The 15,807-nt window shown below is 52.0% G+C and overlaps 1 protein-coding gene across 4 annotated transcripts in view; it reads left to right on the forward strand.

The window, feature by feature from the left end:
- Positions 1–15,807, forward strand: part of myom1a (myomesin 1a (skelemin)) — a 124,845-nt gene that overhangs the window by 80,582 nt on the left and 28,456 nt on the right. For all 4 annotated transcript variants that reach the window (XM_036966992.2, XM_036966996.2, XM_036966995.2 and 1 more), the window contains 2 exons: positions 1,245–1,283; positions 1,561–1,666. In XM_036966992.2, coding sequence (XP_036822887.2) covers positions 1,245–1,283; positions 1,561–1,666 — 145 coding nt within the window. The remainder of the gene's footprint in view (positions 1–1,244; positions 1,284–1,560; positions 1,667–15,807) is intronic.

A 15,807-nucleotide genomic window follows, 5' to 3' on the forward strand; every position in this document is an offset into this window, starting at 1 on the left:
CATATCTCCATTACAGAGTGATTGTTTACGAAAGACAATGCTATCTAGCATGCTCCAACACCTGTGTGTAAGAGTATCACTGGAAGTATAGTGGAAGTGTAGTTTCTAAGATGAGGCCCTCATAGCTGTATGGATCTGTGGGTGAGTAATCCTGGAAGTATAGTTTATAGGATGGAGTCACCCATAGCTGTATGGATCTGTGGGTGAGTAATCCTGGAAGTATAGTTTATAGGATGGAGTCACCCATAGCTGTATGGATCTGTGGGTGAGTAATCCTGGAAGTATAGTTTATAGGATGGAGTCACCCATAGCTGTATGGATCTGTGTAAAACTGCTACAGTAAGTGTATTTTTTATTTCTTTGAAGGATTCTTTCTCACTGATGATACAACAGGTACCTTACAGTGAAATGCTTACTTACAAGCCCTTAACCAACAATGCAGTTTTAAGAAAAATACCCCCCAAAAATAATAAATAAATGTAACAAATAATTAAATAGCAGCAATAAAATAACAATAGGGAGGCTATATACAGGGGCTACCGGTACAGAGTTAATGTGGTAACATGTACATGTAGGCAGAGTTATTAAATTGCATAGAAAATAACAGAGAGCAGCGGCAGCGTAAAAGAGGGGTGGGGGACAATGCAAATTGTCTGGGTGGCCATTTGATTAGATGTTCAGGAGTCTTATGGCTTGGGGGTAGAAGCCTCTTGGACCTAGACTTGGCGCTCTGGTACCGCTTGGCGTGCGGTAGCAGAGAGAACAGTCTATGACTAGGGTGGCTGGAGGGCCATATGTTTCAGAAGCAGTATCACAAGCGATGATTATTGACGTTTCTAAACGTTAAAACACAGTGTCGGGACTGTAGTTCACATGAGGTAGTCATGGGCAAACTAATGGCTGGAAACTATAGAGAGAAGGCAGAATGCTGCCTGGAGATTGAGAGCTAGGTACCACTGTGTTCTAGAATACGTCTGTCATGGCTCTCCTGTGTTCTAGAACACCTTTGCCATGGCTCTACTGTGTTCTAGAACACCTTTGCCATGGCTCTACTGTGTTCTAGAACACCTTTGCCATGGCTCTACTGTGTTCTAGAACACCTCTGTCATGTTTCCATTGTGTCTTAGATAACCTCTATCATGGCTCTACTGTGTTCTAGAAAACCTATGTATCTCTCCAAGGTCAAACTTTGTCCACTATTGTGACTATTGTTGACGACTAGTAATGACTGTAATCTGTTCCAGGTTACCAAACTGTGCTAAACGAACTGTTCAGGGTGATTGGTGAGTCTCATCATCTACATGTTATTAAACAGATACACTGCATGTGGAACATTGTGTTCTATAAACCGGGTGGTTCGACCCCTCAATGCTGATTGCCTGAAGGCTGTGGTATATCAGACCATATACCATGGGTATGACCCCAAAAATATTTGTATTGTTCTAATTACATTGGTAACCAGTTTATACCACACACCCTTGTTCCCTATTGCTTAAGTATACAATATGATTGAATAATGAACAATTACGTTTATTATCCTATCTGCATTGTCTCCTCCAGCCAACTCATCAACTGAGATCAGTGTGAAGAGTACAGAACATGGTATTGTCCTCTACTCCTTGATCACCTATCACATGGAGGACCTCCAAGTCGGCTGGCTGCACAAGTAAGACTCTGGACCCAATGTCTAACTACCAAAACCCTACCACAAGGAGGAGCTCGAAGTGGGCAGGCTGTAAAAGACTATCACTGCACTACCTAGTGGCTCTATAGCTCCCTACTGCACTACTTTGTGGGTCCATAGATCCCTATTGCACTACCTAGTGGCTCCATAGATCCTTATTGCACTACCTAGTGGCTCCATAACTCCCTACTCCACTACCTAGTGGCTCCATAGTTCCCTACTCCACTAACTAGTGGCTCCATAGCTCCCTACTCCACTAACTAGTAGCTCCATAGTTCCCTACTCCACTACCTAGCGGCTCCATAGTTCCCTACTCCACTACATAGTGGCTCCATAGCTCCCTACTCCACTAACTAGTGGCTCCATAGTTCCCTACTCAACTACCTAGCGGCTCCATAGTTCCTTACTCCACTACCTAGTGGCTCTATAGCTAACTACTCCACTACCTAGTGGCTCCATAGCTCCCTACTCCACTACATAGTGGCTCCATAGCCCACTACTCCACTACCTATCTCCCTACTCCACTACCTAGTGGCTCCATAGCCCCCTACTCCACTACCTAGTGGCTCCTTAGCTACCTACGGCACTATCTAGTGGCTCCCTACCCCACTATCTAGTGGCTCCCTACCCCACTACCTAATGGCTTCATAGCTTCCTACTGCACGACATAGTGGCTCCATATCTCCCTACCCCACTACCTCGCGGCTCCATAGCCCCCTACTGTACTACCTCGTGGCTCCATAGCTCCCTACTGCACTACATAGTGGCTCCATAGCTCCCTACTCCACTACCTAATGGCTCCATAGCACCCTACTGCACTACATAGTGGCTCCATAGCTCCCTACTGCACTACCTAGTGGCTCCATAGCTCCCTACTCCACTACCTAGTGGCTCTATAGCTCCCTACTGCACTACTTTGTGGGTCCATAGATCCCTACTGCACTACCTAGTGGCTCCATAGCTCCCTACTTCACTACCTAGTGGCTCTATAGCTCCCTACTGCACTACTTTGTGGGTCCATAGATCCCTATTGCACTACCTAGTGGCTCCATAGATCCTTATTGCACTACCTAGTGGCTCCATAACTCCCTACTCCACTACCTAGTGGCTCCATAGTTCCCTACTCCACTAACTAGTGGCTCCATAGCTCCCTACTCCACTAACTAGTAGCTCCATAGTTCCCTACTCCACTACCTAGCGGCTCCATAGTTCCCTACTCCACTACATAGTGGCTCCATAGCTCCCTACTCCACTAACTAGTGGCTCCAAAGTTCCCTACTCAACTACCTAGCGGCTCCATAGTTCCTTACTCCACTACCTAGTGGCTCTATAGCTAACTACTCCACTACCTAGTGGCTCCATAGCTCCCTACTCCACTACATAGTGGCTCCATAGCCCACTACTCCACTACCTATCTCCCTACTCCACTACCTAGTGGCTCCATAGCCCCCTACTCCACTACCTAGTGGCTCCTTAGCTACCTACGGCACTATCTAGTGGCTCCCTACCCCACTATCTAGTGGCTCCCTACCCCACTACCTAATGGCTTCATAGCTTCCTACTGCACGACATAGTGGCTCCATATCTCCCTACCCCACTACCTCGCGGCTCCATAGCCCCCTACTGTACTACCTCGTGGCTCCATAGCTCCCTACTGCACTACATAGTGGCTCCATAGCTCCCTACTCCACTACCTAATGGCTCCATAGCACCCTACTGCACTACATAGTGGCTCCATAGCTCCCTACTGCACTACCTAGTGGCTCCATAGCTCCCTACTCCACTACCTAGTGGCTCTATAGCTCCCTACTGCACTACTTTGTGGGTCCATAGATCCCTACTGCACTACCTAGTGGCTCCATAGCTCCCTACTTCACTACCTAGTGGCTCTATAGCTCCCTACTGCACTACTTTGTGGGTCCATAGATCCCTATTGCACTACCTAGTGGCTCCATAGATCCTTATTGCACTACCTAGTGGCTCCATAACTCCCTACTCCACTACCTAGTGGCTCCATAGTTCCCTACTCCACTAACTAGTGGCTCCATAGCTCCCTACTCCACTAACTAGTAGCTCCATAGTTCCCTACTCCACTACCTAGCGGCTCCATAGTTCCCTACTCCACTACATAGTGGCTCCATAGCTCCCTACTCCACTAACTAGTGGCTCCATAGTTCCCTACTCAACTACCTAGCGGCTCCATAGTTCCTTACTCCACTACCTAGTGGCTCTATAGCTAACTACTCCACTACCTAGTGGCTCCATAGCTCCCTACTCCACTACATAGTGGCTCCATAGCCCACTACTCCACTACCTATCTCCCTACTCCACTACCTAGTGGCTCCATAGCCCCCTACTCCACTAACTAGTAGCTCCATAGCTCCCTACTCCACTACCTAGCGGCTCCATAGCTCCCAACTCCACTACCTAGTGGCTCCATAGCTCCCTACTCCACTACCTAGTGGCTCCATAGCTCCCTACTCCACTACCTAGTGGCTCCATAGCTCCCTACTCCACTACCTAGTGGCTCCATTATTCCCTACTGCACTACCTAATGGCTCCATAGCTCCCTACTCCACTACCTAGTGGCTCCCTCCCTACTCCACTATCTAGTGGCTCCATAGCTCCCTACTCCACTCCATAGTGGCTCCATAGCTCCCTACTCCACTACCTAGTGGCTCCCTCCCTACTCCACCACCTAGTGGCTCCATAGCTACCTACGGCACTATCTAGTGGCTCCCTAACCCACCATCTAGTGGCTCCCTACCCCACTACCTAATGGCTTCATAGCTTCCTACTGCACGACATAGTGGCTCCATATCTCCCTACCCCACTAACTCGCGGCTCCATAGCCCCCTACTGTACTACCTCGTGGCTCCATAGCTCCCTACTCCACTACCTAATGGCTCCATAGCTCCCTACTGCACTACATAGTGGCTCCATAGCTCCCTACTGCACTACCTAGTGGCTCCATAGCTCCCTACTCCACTACCTAGTGGCTCCATCCCTACTCCACTACCTAGTGGCTCCATAGCTCCCTACTCCACTCCATAGTGGCTCCATAGCTCCCTACTGCACTACATAGTGGCTCCATAGCTCCCTACTCCACTACCTAATGGCTCCATAGTTCCCTACTCCACTACCTAGTGGCTCCATAGCTCCCTACTCCACTAACTAGTAGCTCCATAGTTCCCTACTCCACTAACTAGCGGCTCCATAGTTCCCTACTCCACTACCTAGTGGCTCCATTGCCCCCTACTCCACTACCTAGTGGCTCCTTAGTTCCCTACTCGACTACCTAGTGGCTCCCTCCCTACTCCACCACCTAGTGGCCCCATAGCTCCCTACTCCACTACCTAGTGGCTCCATAGCTCTCTACTCCACTACCTAGTGGCTCCCTCCCTACTCCACTACCTAGTGGCTCCATGGCACCCTACTCCACTAACTAGTGGCTCCATAGTTCCCTACTCCACTACCTAGTGGCTCCCTCCCTACTCCACTACCTAGTGGCTCCCTCCCTACTCCACTACCTAGTGGCTCCATAGCACCCTACTCCACTACCTAGTGGCTTCATAGCACCCTACTCCACAACCTAGTGGCTCCATAGCCCCCCACTCCAATACCTATCTCCCTACTCCACTACCTAGTGGCTCCATAGCCCCCAACTCCACTACTTATCTCCCTACTCCACTACCTTGTGGCTCCATAGCCCCCTACTGTACTACCTAGTGGCTACATAGCCCCCTACTGTACTACCTAGTGGCTCCATAGCTCCCTACTCCACTACCTAGTGGCTCCATAGCTCCCTGCTCCACTACCTAGTGGCTCCATAGCTACATAATCCACTACCTAGTGGCTCCATAGCGCCCTACTCCACTCCATAGTGGCTCCATAGCTCCCTACTCCACTACCTAGTGGCTCCATAGTTCCCTACTCCACTACCTAGTAGCTCCATAGTTCCCTACTCCACTACCTAGTGGCTCCATAGCTCCATACTCCACTAACTAGTAGCTCCATAGTTCCCTACTCCACTACCTAGCGGCTCCATAGTTCCCTACTCCACTACCTAGTGGCTCCATTGCTCCCTACTCCACTACCTAGTGGCTCCATAGCTCCCTGCTCCACTACCTAGTGGCTCCATAGCTACATAATCCACTACCTAGTGGCTCCATAGCGCCCTACTCCACTCCATAGTGGCTCCATAGCTCCCTACTCCACTACCTAGTGGCTCCCTCCCTACTCCACTACCTAATGGCTCCATAGCTCCCTACTGCACTACCTAGTGGCTCCCTCCCTACTCCACTACCTAGTGGCTCCATAGCTCCCTACTCCACTACCTAGTGGCTCCCTCCCTACTCCACTACCTAGTGGCTCCATGGCACCCTACTCCACTAACTAGTGGCTCCATAGTTCCCTACTCCACTACCTAGTGGCTCCCTCCCTACTCCATTACCTAGTGGCTCCCTCCCTACTCCACTACCTAGTGGCTCCATAGCACCCTACTCCACTACCTAGTGGCTTCATAGCACCCTACTCCACAACCTAGTGGCTCCATAGCTCCCTACTCCACTACCTAGTGGCTCCCTCCCTACTCCACTACCTAGTGGCTCCATGGCACCCTACTCCACTAACTAGTGGCTCCATAGTTCCCTACTCCACTACCTAGTGGCTCCCTCCCTACTCCACTACCTAGTGGCTCCCTCCCTACTCCACTACCTAGTGGCTCCATAGCACCCTACTCCACTACCTAGTGGCTTCATAGCACCCTACTCCACAACCTAGTGGCTCCATAGCCCCCAACTCCACTACTTATCTCCCTACTCCACTACCTTGTGGCTCCATAGCCCCCTACTGTACTACCTAGTGGCTACATAGCCCCCTACTGTACTACCTAGTGGCTCCATAGCTCCCTACTCCACTACCTAGTGGCTCCATAGCTCCCTGCTCCACTACCTAGTGGCTCCATAGCTACATAATCCACTACCTAGTGGCTCCATAGCGCCCTACTCCACTCCATAGTGGCTCCATAGCTCCCTACTCCACTACCTAGTGGCTCCATAGTTCCCTACTCCACTACCTAGTAGCTCCATAGTTCCCTACTCCACTACCTAGTGGCTCCATAGCTCCATACTCCACTAACTAGTAGCTCCATAGTTCCCTACTCCACTACCTAGCGGCTCCATAGTTCCCTACTCCACTACCTAGTGGCTCCATTGCTCCCTACTCCACTACCTAGTGGCTCCATAGCTCCCTGCTCCACTACCTAGTGGCTCCATAGCTACATACTCCACTACCTAGTGGCTCCCTCCCTACTCCACTACCTAGTGGCTCCATAGCACCCTACTCCACTACCTAGTGGCTTCATAGCACCCTACTCCACAACCTAGTGGCTCCATAGCCCCCCACTCCAATACCTATCTCCCTACTCCACTACCTAGTGGCTCCATAGCCCCCAACTCCACTACTTATCTCCCTACTCCACTACCTTGTGGCTCCATAGCCCCCTACTGTACTACCTAGTGGCTACATAGCCCCCTACTGTACTACCTAGTGGCTCCATAGCTCCCTACTCCACTACCTAGTGGCTCCATAGCTCCCTGCTCCACTACCTAGTGGCTCCATAGCTACATAATCCACTACCTAGTGGCTCCATAGCGCCCTACTCCACTCCATAGTGGCTCCATAGCTCCCTACTCCACTACCTAGTGGCTCCATAGTTCCCTACTCCACTACCTAGTAGCTCCATAGTTCCCTACTCCACTACCTAGTGGCTCCATAGCTCCATACTCCACTAACTAGTAGCTCCATAGTTCCATACTCCACTACCTAGCGGCTCCATAGTTCCCTACTCCACTACCTAGTGGCTCCATTGCTCCCTACTCCACTACCTAGTGGCTCCATAGCTCCCTGCTCCACTACCTAGTGGCTCCATAGCTACATAATCCACTACCTAGTGGCTCCATAGCGCCCTACTCCACTCCATAGTGGCTCCATAGCTCCCTACTCCACTACCTAGTGGCTCCCTCCCTACTCCACTACCTAATGGCTCCATAGCTCCCTACTGCACTACCTAGTGGCTCCCCCCTACTCCACTACCTAGTGGCTCCATAGCTCCCTACTCCACTACCTAGTGGCTCCCTCCCTACTCCACTACCTAGTGGCTCCATGGCACCCTACTCCACTAACTAGTGGCTCCATAGTTCCCTACTCCACTACCTAGTGGCTCCCTCCCTACTCCATTACCTAGTGGCTCCCTCCCTACTCCACTACCTAGTGGCTCCATAGCACCCTACTCCACTACCTAGTGGCTTCATAGCACCCTACTCCACAACCTAGTGGCTCCATAGCTCCCTACTCCACTACCTAGTGGCTCCCTCCCTACTCCACTACCTAGTGGCTCCATGGCACCCTACTCCACTAACTAGTGGCTCCATAGTTCCCTACTCCACTACCTAGTGGCTCCCTCCCTACTCCACTACCTAGTGGCTCCCTCCCTACTCCACTACCTAGTGGCTCCATAGCACCCTACTCCACTACCTAGTGGCTTCATAGCACCCTACTCCACAACCTAGTGGCTCCATAGCCCCCAACTCCACTACTTATCTCCCTACTTCACTACCTTGTGGCTCCATAGCCCCCTACTGTACTACCTAGTGGCTACATAGCCCCCTACTGTACTACCTAGTGGCTCCATAGCTCCCTACTCCACTACCTAGTGGCTCCATAGCTCCCTGCTCCACTACCTAGTGGCTCCATAGCTACATAATCCACTACCTAGTGGCTCCATAGCGCCCTACTCCACTCCATAGTGGCTCCATAGCTCCCTACTCCACTACCTAGTGGCTCCATAGTTCCCTACTCCACTACCTAGTAGCTCCATAGTTCCCTACTCCACTACCTAGTGGCTCCATAGCTCCATACTCCACTAACTAGTAGCTCCATAGTTCCCTACTCCACTACCTAGCGGCTCCATAGTTCCCTACTCCACTACCTAGTGGCTCCATTGCTCCCTACTCCACTATCTAGTGGCTCCATAGCTCCCTACTGCACTACCTAGTGGCTCCATAGCCCCCAACTCCACTACTTATCTCCCTACTCCACTACCTTGTGGCTCCATAGCCCCCTACTGTACTACCTAGTGGCTACATAGCCCCCTACTGTACTACCTAGTGGCTCCATAGCTCCCTACTCCACTATCTAGTGGCTCCATAGCTCCCTGCTCCACTACCTAGTGGCTCCATAGCTACATACTCCACTACCTAGTGGCTCCATAGCGCCCTACTCCACTCCATAGTGGCTCCATAGCTCCCTACTCCACTACCTAGTGGCTCCATAGTTCCCTACTCCACTACCTAGTAGCTCCATAGTTCCCTACTCCACTACCTAGTGGCTCCATAGTTCCCTACTCCACTACCTAGTGGCTCCATAGCTCCCTGCTCCACTACCTAGTGGCTCCATAGCTACATAATCCACTACCTAGTGGCTCCATAGCGCCCTACTCCACTCCATAGTGGCTCCATAGCTCCCTACTCCACTACCTAGTGGCTCCATAGTTCCCTACTCCACTACCTAGTAGCTCCATAGTTCCCTACTCCACTACCTAGTGGCTCCATAGCTCCATACTCCACTAACTAGTAGCTCCATAGTTCCCTACTCCACTACCTAGCGGCTCCATAGTTCCCTACTCCACTACCTAGTGGCTCCATTGCTCCCTACTCCACTACCTAGTGGCTCCATAGCTCCCTACTGCACTACCTAGTGGCTCCATAGCCCCCAACTCCACTACTTATCTCCCTACTCCACTACCTTGTGGCTCCATAGCCCCCTACTGTACTACCTAGTGGCTACATAGCCCCCTACTGTACTACCTAGTGGCTCCATAGCTCCCTACTCCACTATCTAGTGGCTCCATAGCTCCCTGCTCCACTACCTAGTGGCTCCATAGCTACATACTCCACTACCTAGTGGCTCCATAGCGCCCTACTCCACTCCATAGTGGCTCCATAGCTCCCTACTCCACTACCTAGTGGCTCCATAGTTCCCTACTCCACTACCTAGTAGCTCCATAGTTCCCTACTCCACTACCTAGTGGCTCCATAGTTCCCTACTCCACTAACTAGTAGCTCTATAGTTCCCTACTCCACTACCTAGCGGCTCCATAGTTCTCTACTCCACTACCTAGTGGCTCCATAGCTACATACTCCACTACCTAGTGGCTCCATAGCGCCCTACTCCACTCCATAGTGGCTCCATAGCTCCCTACTCCACTACCTAGTGGCTCCATAGTTCCCTACTCCACTACCTAATGGCTCCATAGCTCCCTACTGCACTACCTAGTGGCTCCCTCCCTACTCCACTACCTAGTGGCTCCATAGCCCCCAACTCCACTACTTATCTCCCTACTCCACTACCTTGTGGCTCCAAAGCCCCCTACTGTACTACCTAGTGGCTACATAGCCCCCTACTGTACTACCTAGTGGCTCCATAGCTCCCTACTCCACTACCTAGTGGCTCCATAGCTCCCTGCTCCACTACCTAGTGGCTCCATAGCTACATACTCCACTACCTAGTGGCTCCATAGCGCCCTACTCCACTCCATAGTGGCTCCATAGCTCCCTACTCCACTACCTAGTGGCTCCATAGTTCCCTACTCCACTACCTAGTAGCTCCATAGTTCCCTACTCCACTACCTAGTGGCTCCATAGCTCCATACTCCACTAACTAGTAGCTCCATAGTTCCCTACTCCACTACCTAGTGGCTCCATAGCTACATAATCCACTACCTAGTGGCTCCATAGCGCCCTACTCCACTCCATAGTGGCTCCATAGCTCCCTACTCCACTACCTAGTGGCTCCCTCCCTACTCCACTACCTAATGGCTCCATAGCTCCCTACTGCACTACCTAGTGGCTCCCTCCCTACTCCACTACCTAGTGGCTCCATAGCCCCCAACTCCACTACTTATCTCCCTACTCCACTACCTTGTGGCTCCATAGCCCCCTACTGTACTACCTAGTGGCTACATAGCCCCCTACTGTACTACCTAGTGGCTCCATAGCTCCCTACTCCACTACCTAGTGGCTCCATAGCTCCCTGCTCCACTACCTAGTGGCTCCATAGCTACATACTCCACTACCTAGTGGCTCCATAGCGCCCTACTCCACTCCATAGTGGCTCCATAGCTCCCTACTCCACTACCTAGTGGCTCCATAGTTCCCTACTCCACTAACTAGTAGCTCCATAGTTCCCTACTCCACTACCTAGCGGCTCCATAGTTCCCTACTCCACTCCATAGTAGCTCCATAGTTCCCTACTCCACTACCTAGTGGCTCCATAGCTCCATACTCCACTAACTAGTAGCTCCATAGTTCCCTACTCCACTACCTAGCGGCTCCATAGTTCCCTACTCCACTCCATAGTGGCTCCATTGCTCCCTACTCCACTAACTAGTGGCTCCATAGTTCCCGACTCCACTACCTAGTGGCTCCATAGCCCCCTACTCCACTACCTAGTGGCTCCATAGCCCCCTACTCCACTACCTAGTTGCTCTATAGCTACCTACTCCACTTCCTAGTGGCTCCATAGCTCCCTACTCCACTACCTAGTGGCTCCATAGCCCACTACTCCACCACCTATCTCCCTACTCCACTTCCTAGTGGCTCCATAGCTCCCTAGTCCACTACCTATTGGCTCCTTAGCTCCCTACTCCACTACCTAGTGGCTCCATTGCTCCCTACTCCACTACCTAGTCGCTCCATAGCCCCCTACTCCACTACCTAGTGGCTCCATAGCCCCCTACTCCACTACCTATCTCCCTACTCCACTACCTTGCGGCTCCATTTCCACCTACTGTACTACCTAGTGGCTCCATAGCTCCCTACTCCACTCCATAGTGTCTCCAAAGCTCCCTACTCCACTCCATAGTGGCTCCATAGCTCCCTACTCCACTACCTAGTGGCTCCCTTCCTACTCCACCACCTAGTGGCTCCATAGCTCCCTACTGCACTTCCTAGTGGCTCCATAGCTCCCTAGTCCACTACCTAGTGGCTCCTTAGCTCCCTACCACACTTCCTAGTGGCTCCATAGCTCCCAACTCCACTACCTAGTGGCTCCATAGCTCCCTACTCCACTACCTAGTGGCTCCATAGCTCCCTACTTCACTCCATAGTGTCTCCAAAGCTCCCTACTCCACTCCATAGTGGCTCCATAGCTCCCTACTCCACTACCTAGTGGCTCCCTCCCTACTCCACCACCTAGTGGATCCATAGCTCCCTACTGCACTTCCTAGTGGCTCCATAGCTCCCTAGTCCACTACCTAATGGCTCCATAGCTCCCTACCACACTTCCTAGTGGCTCCATAGCTCCCAACTCCACTACCTAGTGGCTCCATAGCTCCCTACTCCACTACCTAGTAGCTCTCTACTCCACTACCTAGTGGCTCCATAGCTCCCTACTCCACTACCTAGTGGCTCCATAGTTCCCTACTCCACTACCTAGTGGCTCCATAGCTCCATACTCCACTAACTAGTAGCTCCATAGTTCCCTTCTCCACTACCTAGCGGCTCCATAGCTCCCAACTCCAATACCTAGTGGCTCCATAGCTCCCTACTCCACTACCTAGTGGCTCCATAGCTCCCTACTCCACTACCTAGTGGCTCCATAGCTCCCTACTCCACTACCTAGTGGCTCCATAGCTCCCTACTCCACTACCTAGTGGCTCCATAGTTCCCTACTCCACTACCTAGTGGCTCCATAGTTCTCTACTTCACTACCTAGTGGCTCTATAGCTCCATACTCCACTAACTAGTAGCTCCATAGCCCCCTACTCCACTACCTAGTTGCTCTATAGCTACCTACTACACTTCCTAGTGTCTCCATAGCTCCCTACTCCACTACATAGTGGCTCCATAGCCCACTACTCCACCACCTATCTCCCTACTCCACTACCTAGTGGCTCCATAGCCCTCTACTCCACTACCTAGTGGCTCTACAGCTACCTACTCCACTACCTAGTGGCTCCATAGCTCCCTACTCCACTAGCTGTCTCCCTACTCCACTACCTAGTGGCTCCATAGTTCCCTACTCCACTACCTAGTGACTCCATAGTTCCCTACTCCACTACCTAGTGGCTCCATAGCTCACTACTCCACTAACTAGTAGCTCCATAGATCCCTACTCCACTAACTAGCGGCTCCATAGTTCCCTACTCCACTACCTAGTGGCTCCATTGCTCCCTACTCCACTAACTAGTGGCTCCATAGTTCCCTACTCCACTACCTAGTGGCTCCCTCCCTACTCCACCACCTAGTGGCTCCATAGCTCCCTACTCCACTACCTAGTGGCTCCATAGCTCCCTACTCCACTACATAGTGGCTCCCTCCCTAATCCACTACCTAGTGGCTCCATGGCACCCTACTCCACTAACTAGTGGCTCCCTCCCTACTCCACCATCTAGTGGCTTCATAGTTCCCTACTCCACTACCTAGTGGCTCCCTCCCTACTCCACTACCTAGTGGCTCCCTCCCTACTCCACTACCTAGTGGCTCCATAGCACCCTACTCCACTACCTAGTGGCTTCATAGCACCCTACTCCACCACCTAGTGGCTCCATAGCCCCCCACTCCAATACCTATCTCCCTACTCCACTACCTAGTGGCTCCATAGCCCCCAACTCCACTACTTATCTCCCTACTCCACTACCTTGTGGCTCCATAGCCCCCTACTGTACTACCTAGTGGCTCCATAGTTCCCTACTCCACTACCTAGTGGCTCCATAGCTCCATACTCCACTAACTAGTAGCTCCATAGTTCCCTTCTCCACTACCTAGCGGCTCCATAGCTCCCAACTCCAATACCTAGTGGCTCCATAGCTCCCTACTCCACTACCTAGTGGCTCCATAGCTCCCTACTCCACTACCTAGTGGCTCCATAGCTCCCTACTCCACTACCTAGTGGCTCCATAGCTCCCTACTCCACTACCTAGTGGCTCCATAGTTCCCTACTCCACTACCTAGTGGCTCCATAGTTCTCTACTTCACTACCTAGTGGCTCTATAGCTCCATACTCCACTAACTAGTAGCTCCATAGCCCCCTACTCCACTACCTAGTTGCTCTATAGCTACCTACTACACTTCCTAGTGTCTCCATAGCTCCCTACTCCACTACATAGTGGCTCCATAGCCCACTACTCCACCACCTATCTCCCTACTCCACTACCTAGTGGCTCCATAGCCCTCTACTCCACTACCTAGTGGCTCTACAGCTACCTACTCCACTACCTAGTGGCTCCATAGCTCCCTACTCCACTAGCTGTCTCCCTACTCCACTACCTAGTGGCTCCATAGTTCCCTACTCCACTACCTAGTGACTCCATAGTTCCCTACTCCACTACCTAGTGGCTCCATAGCTCACTACTCCACTAACTAGTAGCTCCATAGATCCCTACTCCACTAACTAGCGGCTCCATAGTTCCCTACTCCACTACCTAGTGGCTCCATTGCTCCCTACTCCACTAACTAGTGGCTCCATAGTTCCCTACTCCACTACCTAGTGGCTCCCTCCCTACTCCACCACCTAGTGGCTCCATAGCTCCCTACTCCACTACCTAGTGGCTCCATAGCTCCCTACTCCACTACATAGTGGCTCCCTCCCTAATCCACTACCTAGTGGCTCCATGGCACCCTACTCCACTAACTAGTGGCTCCCTCCCTACTCCACCATCTAGTGGCTTCATAGTTCCCTACTCCACTACCTAGTGGCTCCCTCCCTACTCCACTACCTAGTGGCTCCCTCCCTACTCCACTACCTAGTGGCTCCATAGCACCCTACTCCACTACCTAGTGGCTTCATAGCACCCTACTCCACCACCTAGTGGCTCCATAGCCCCCCACTCCAATACCTATCTCCCTACTCCACTACCTAGTGGCTCCATAGCCCCCAACTCCACTACTTATCTCCCTACTCCACTACCTTGTGGCTCCATAGCCCCCTACTGTACTACCTAGTGGCTACATAGCCCCTACTGTACTACCTAGTGGCTCCATAGCTCCCTACTCCACTACCTAGTGGCTCCATAGCTCCCTGCTCCACTACCTAGTGGCTCCATAGCTACATACTCCACTACCTAGTGGCTCCATAGCGCCCTACTCCACTCCATAGTGGCTCCATAGCTCCCTACTCCACTACCTAGTGGCTCCCTCCCTACTCCACTACCTAATGGCTCCATAGCTCCCTACTCCACTACCTAGTGGCTCCATAGCCCCCAACTCCACTACCTAGTGGCTCCCTCCCTACTCCACCACCTAGTGGCTCCCTCCCTACTCCACTACCTAGTGGCTCCATAGCTACATACTCCACTACCTAGTGGCTCCATAGCGCCCTACTCCACTCCATAGTGGCTCCATAGCTCCATACTCCACTACCTAGTGGCTCCCTCCCTACTCCACCACCTAGTGGCTCCATAGCTCCCTACTCCACTACCTAGTGGCTCCCTCCCTACTCCACTACATAGTGGCTCCATAGCTCCCTACTCCACTACCTACTGGCTCCCTCCCTACTCCACCACCTAGTGGCTCCATAACTCCCTACTCCACTACCTAGTGGCTCCATAGCTCCCTACTCCACTTCATATTGGCTCCATAGCTCCCTACTCCACTACCTAGTGGCTCCCTCCTTACTCCACTACCTAGTGGTTCCCTCCCTACTCCACTACCTTGTGGCTCCATAGCCCCCTACTGTACTACCTAGTGGCTCCATAGGCCCCTACTGTACTACCTTGTGGCTCCATAGCTCCCTACTCCACTACCTAGTGGCTCCATAGCTCCCTACTCAGCTACCTAGTGGCTCCATAGCTCCCTACTCCACTACCTAGTGGCTCCATAGCGCCCTACTCCACTCCATAGTGGCTCCATAGCTCCTTACTCCACTACCTACTGGCTCCCTCCCTACTCCACCACCTAGTGGCTCCGTAGCTCCCTCCTGCACTTCCTAGTGGCTCCATAGCTCCCTAGTCCACTACATATTGGCTCCATAGCTCCCTACTCCACTACCTAGTGGCTCCATAGCTCCCTACTCCACTCCATAGTGGCTCCATAGCTCCCGACTCCACTACCTAGTGGCTCCCT

This window comes from Oncorhynchus mykiss, chromosome 28, assembly GCF_057628025.1.
Source record: "Oncorhynchus mykiss isolate SJ-2025 chromosome 28, ASM5762802v1, whole genome shotgun sequence".
NCBI classification, from domain to species: Eukaryota; Metazoa; Chordata; class Actinopteri; order Salmoniformes; family Salmonidae; genus Oncorhynchus; species Oncorhynchus mykiss.